We start from the raw sequence: 5,447 nt of genomic DNA, 5'->3' as shown, positions 1-5,447 counted from the left end.
GTGCTCCAGCCGTCCCTCCCGTCCCGCCTGCCGTGCTGTGGCAGGTCGGTAGCGCCCGTGCCGCTCTCCGGGGGCAGCCAGGCTGGCAGCACCTCCTGCCCGTGGAGTCACTTCAAACTGCGGTGGGACTGTGCCTGAGAAACACAGGGAGGTGCTGCCTGGAGAGAAATTACAGCTGTGCCTGAATTTTGAGTGTCCTGCTGGTAGGAAGGGACGTTCCTGGGTTCGGGCGCCTGTTTCACAGCACCCGTGCTGCGTCCCTTTGTGTTTCCCAGTGGTGACGTGTCCCTTTGCCGTCGGCAGCTGGGAAGGTTTGGGTGATGTTGGAGTGATGATTCTGGGGTTAATTAACCTTTTATTTTAAATATACCACTTACCTTCTGATTGTACAGCGGATAGTTACATAAAGTAGTCCTAATGCGGTAGTTTAACTGAAATGCAGTCTTGGGCTGAACGGGAGCTAACTAGCCATTTGATAGATTTTTGCATTTCCTGCAGTGGGGATGTGATGGGAAAATGAACTTTATTGAGTAGAATTCAGCTGCTCCTGTAAGCCACCACTTGCCTTAAATTGAAATGACATGAGAAGCCTGTCAGCGTTTCATTGCTTCCTTCTGTTGTGCTGATGGTATGCTAAGATCACCATCTGTGTTTTTCTTCTGTCAGGCACACAAGCTCTGCTGAAACTTTACGGGAATATTCTGAACAGTTTGTTGGGTTTTTTTTTTCCTTATCTTTACAGGTCATGCAATATTTAAACTTACATATCTAAGCAATCACGACTACAAACACCTTTACTTTGAATCAGATGCTGCTACTGTCAATGAAATTGTACTGAAGGTGAGTATTAAATTTTAACGTGCCCCAAACTCCTGAGTGTTTTACCACTTGTTAGACACGAAACTATTCGAGAGGCTCTGGAAATACACGGGTGGCGCGGGGCACGCGACTTGTGCAAACATCGAAGCAGGACACGGGTGTTTGTACAAAGCAAAAAGGTTCTTTTTGTCACCATGACACAATCAGAATTATTTGGGGTTTTTTGTGGCTCAGTACCTGCACATACTGACTTGCTTTGTGGAACAAATTCTTGTAACACCCTTGGAAAATTAAACTTAATTTGTCACAAGCTAATATTTTAGAGCGATTCAAAATTTTAAAAGCCATGATTTTGGCGAGCCATCTGTTTGCTTTTCTGTTCTGGGTGGAGTTTAGAGTTTAAACTAAATAATTTAGTTCATTGCTAAATAGCTGACATACGATAAAACTGATTGTATTAATAACATAGAAGGTGAATGTTTTTGGGGGGATTTTCTACTTTGTCAACTGTTAGGCAAATTATTCTGTTCCTGCTTTATCTTAAATAAGCTATTGTAATCCAGAACACTTGACACGTCTGAGACTGGTCATAAAAGAAGGCTAAAAACCCAAGTTTTCCTATGAATAACATGAATATTCAGAAGAGAAATATTATTGAACAGTACTTTTTTTCTTGAGTCGCAGGTTGTTTATATAGAACATTTTCTGGTTTCATGCCTACGTTACCAGTTTGTTTTCAATTCCACCAGCATTGGGAGACACAGAGAAATCAGACTTTTCAAATTAGGCTTTTTACATGATCAAGTGAGAAAGACCAAGGCTTTATTGACCATGAAAATTCCCTATATTTTTATGCCTTAAGCTGTAATATGCAATGAAAGTGAAACACTCTACAGTGCATAAAATTGTGCAAGTTTTAAGCCACAGCATATTAACCAGCTAATGGCAGACCAAAGGGCATTTTTATCTTTTTGATTCTTGCATTAACCTTCCATTAAAATTATCTATGTGATTATCACAAAGCACTGGAGATAATAAATTTAGGGAATAGCAGGCTTGTTAAATATCATTTAAAAATGCTTTCATCAAGTAAAATGTGCCAAAACACAGGGAAACTATGAGATTAGCTGAGTATGCAAACATCATAATGAAAGAGTTATTTTTATTGAAGCTGATGAAGTCTTTTCTTGAAGCCCGTTGCTATATTAGACCGGCACTCTGGGTCTCCACGACTCGCTGCATTCACCCAGAGGTTGGGTGACAGGGGTGGGAGGAGGAAGGGAGAGGGGTGCTGAGAGCCCCTGGCCGCCCTGTGCTGAGCTGAGACCACGGCGGGGAGAACTGGGGAGCGGCCCCGCGCAGAGCCGGGCTGTCCCTGCCGTCCCACTGGGACCAGTTCACTGAAGCCTCGTTCAGCTGGGAGGTGCGAGGGTCCCTGCCCTCCCCAGCCTGTCCCACTGAAGCACCAAGGAAATTCAATCCCATTTCATGTCTTGCAGGTTAACTATATTCTCGAGTCGCGAGCGAGCACAGCCAGAGCAGATTATTTTGCTCAGAAACAAAGAAAACTGAGCAGGAGAACAAGCTTTAGCTTCCAGAAGGACAAGAAGTCGGGACAGCAGTAAGGCCTGGCCTCAGGGAGAGCCTGGCTGCCGGATTCGGCGGAGGAGACGCTCCCCCCCGCCCAGGCTTGAGCCAGGACTGCGGTGCCCCAGCTGCCAACGGGCAGGGGCGGCCGGGGAGGAAATCTGAATTATCCCGTCTGGCGCAGTTGGAAGATGATCCCGTCAGTGATGGGAAGTCTCCCCTGTGACAAAAATCAAGAGCCATATCAGCCGGAAAGAAGACTGTTACGCTTCAGGTTCCTTTGATTAGAAATAAGAGAATGACGTAGACTGGCATCATTTAATTACTGTATTATGTACAATCACAAGAAGAGATGTGATTACGTATTATTTCACAGCCTGGTTAAAATAAATTATATACATCTGTAATACACCCTCGTACACACAGGTATTGCTTGTGACATGATCAAATTTCTAAAAACAAAATGTAGGACAAATGTATCCATTTTTACTATTAATAAACAGATGTAATCTTTTCCAAGGTCCATATGATGCACAGTTCTTTTGGGGGGAGGCTGCAGTCCCAGATGGTTTCACTTCTGTTGCTGAAGTGCAGGAGGCAACCGTGAGCCAGGGAACAGCAGCCGTTGCAGGGGAGCCGAGTTGCAAAGAACCGTTGAGACAGTCAGGTCTGTTGTGGTTTGTTTTGTTCAAAAATATTTTTGTTTAACTGTACTTTCCAGCTTTGCATACGTTTTATTGGAAATTACTTGCTGTAGTCAGCGCAGTGTTTTGAAAACCAAGGCAGCATCTCTGTGGTTGAAGGGAGAGAAGAGGATCCTCCCGCCTGCCAGAACAGTCCGCGTCCGCCGTGGGTCTGGGTCTGCTCTTCCTCTCTCAGCCCTGGGCACTGCCTTCACCTTTTCTTAAGATTATTCTTTAAAAAATAAAAATTAAGACCTACTTTGTACTGGGAATTGTAACTATTTTGGCCTTGTCCATCCTGAATACATCAGGGAACACCTGCATGGGATGACTGGGAACCAGAGCTGCGGTTTTGGTTCAGTTCACCAGAGGTGTCTTTCATTGTCTCTCCAAGTCGCTGAAGCCGGAGCTCTGCGCTGCTGCTGTGGATTTTGTGTCTGGAAGATGCTCCCAGTCCCGGGACTGCGGGTCCCGGGGCAGAGCGGGATCCCACCTGCTGCAGCCTGAGCTCTCCTAGTGTCCTACCTTGCTTTTGTAGAGAGAAAACTTTCTGAGCCTTAACACGTAGTTTAGGGACAAACACTAATGCAGAGAGGTCCGTGTGTCGCTGACCTGTTGTGTTTAACTTCTCGGTTTCGAAGGGTTCAGCCCTCCCGGAGCTGGGGTGGGTGCTGCCTCGGGAGGGGAGCCCTGTCTGCAGCACGGAGGCCAGTCTTCACTGTACAGTCTTCCATGATAACTGCGAAACAAGAGAAACAATATTTTATAGTATGATATTAATTTTTTTAATATTTTATATGTGCAAATGCAGCGCAGATGCAACGGGGAAAGACCCTTCAAATAATGCAATGTAAATAACTCCTTTAACCAACTTTGTGAACTATTTAACATTAAAGTTGTTCTGTGAATGTTCTTTTGCCACCCAGTTTCAATTCTTTTTAACAGAACTAGAAAATTGCCTACATTGATAGAAACTCCTGAAATCTCTTGTTTCCGTGGCCGTAATGCTGTTGCCACCCTCTTACATTTATTATAAGCAGGTTTTCGGTATTTTGCTTTCAGGAAAGCCTAAAGATTCATCTCATAAACACATCTCCGTTGTCTGAACTGTGGTGATGTTTGTGGGCACAGTCACTGGCCCGGAGCCCGTCTGGTCAGTCACCTGCCCCGTGCTGTATTGTTGGTGCCGTCGCCCCGCAGCGCTGGGACACACTGGGATGCTGTGAGGGGCTTGGTGTGGAGCCTGGAATGAGTTTATTTACCCCAAAACAGCCATTGGCCGTGGAGAAGTGTGTTTAGTTGCAAAAATCGGATCCAGAGGAATGCACAGTCCTTAAATTCTGTGAAGGTCCAGCTTTGCAAGAGCTGAGCAGCTTCTCCCTCGGAACAGACTCGTTCCTACTATTTAGCGGCTGCTGAAAGAGTTAAATCGGAGCTCGTGGTCGCAATCTGTGCACAGCTGAACACGAATCCATCACGGGCTGGTCTTTCCCCGGTAGTTGTAGATTTAATTGATTCAGATGGGCATTCAACTGGGTCAGGAAAGCAAGCTGTTCCTTCCGTGCCTTGTTACTGGGCTCCGGCAGAAGAGGGTGGCTGCAGGCTCACATCACGAGGACGACTTCTCACTGCCGTGCTTTGGTGGCTGTGGGAGGCATCAGAGCTTTCTGGATGTTCTTCTGCTGCTGGAGGGCACCTGGCTTGCACAAGCACCTGAACCTTTACAGCTGATTGCACCTCGTGGAGCAGAGCTCACAAAACATCCCGGGCACAGACCCAGGGAGCACGGGCAGAATGAGAGCAAACAACAACCAGGGACGTTTCACAGCCGGCTGCTCGCTGCCCGTCTTCCCTGGCTTTGCACAAAAAAAATGCTGCTTGGAGGGTCCCGAATCCTCCAGCAGAGACAGGTGACCTTTGTGGTGAGACCCCAAGGTGGTTTGTTGTGCTCCGAGGGTGCCTGAGCATTTGTCTGGGAGGTTTGTGAAGGAATAAAAGAGCTGACAGCGGCTCTGCCTGCTGAGGAGCGGTCGGTTGGGTGGGGATGGCCAAGGTGGCTGCAGCCGCAGCGAGTCCTGCCCGTGGAGACGAGCCCTCAGCACCCCCTTGGGTTTATCAGAGTGCTGGGAAACAAAAAAGGGACCTTTTAATCCAGGGCACCCGCTGGCACACAGGGCGAGAGCTCTTGGGGCTTGGCCTGACCTTGGCTGTCCCCAGGGCTCTGCCATGAACTCCCGCAGCAGCAATTCCAGCCCGAGGCTCCTGTGGGTTCAGGTTGGTGGGAGCCTGGAGCCTTCCAGGGGCTTTTCCAGCCTCTCCTTGGGCATCACTGGGACCCAGCCAGGAGCACGGGGGCTG

At 47.6% G+C, this 5,447-nt stretch overlaps 1 protein-coding gene across 3 annotated transcripts in view; it reads left to right on the top strand.

Moving 5' to 3' along the window:
• The window catches only part of MAPKAP1 (MAPK associated protein 1), an 82,276-nt gene extending 79,345 nt beyond the window's left edge, over positions 1 to 2,931 (top strand). For all 3 annotated transcript variants that reach the window (XM_010163683.1, XM_010163684.1, XM_010163685.1), the window contains 2 exons: positions 743 to 840; positions 2,319 to 2,931. In XM_010163683.1, the coding sequence (XP_010161985.1) occupies positions 743 to 840; positions 2,319 to 2,444 (224 nt within the window). In that variant the 3' untranslated portion in view covers positions 2,445 to 2,931. The remainder of the gene's footprint in view (positions 1 to 742; positions 841 to 2,318) is intronic.
• The last annotated feature ends 2,516 nt before the right edge of the window (positions 2,932 to 5,447 follow it).

This window comes from Antrostomus carolinensis, unplaced genomic scaffold, assembly GCF_000700745.2.
Source record: "Antrostomus carolinensis isolate BGI_N321 unplaced genomic scaffold, ASM70074v2 scaffold26132, whole genome shotgun sequence".
Taxonomy (NCBI): Eukaryota; Metazoa; Chordata; class Aves; order Caprimulgiformes; family Caprimulgidae; genus Antrostomus; species Antrostomus carolinensis.
Note: the sequence above shows the minus strand (reverse complement) of the source record. Positions and strands in the feature narration are given on the sequence as shown.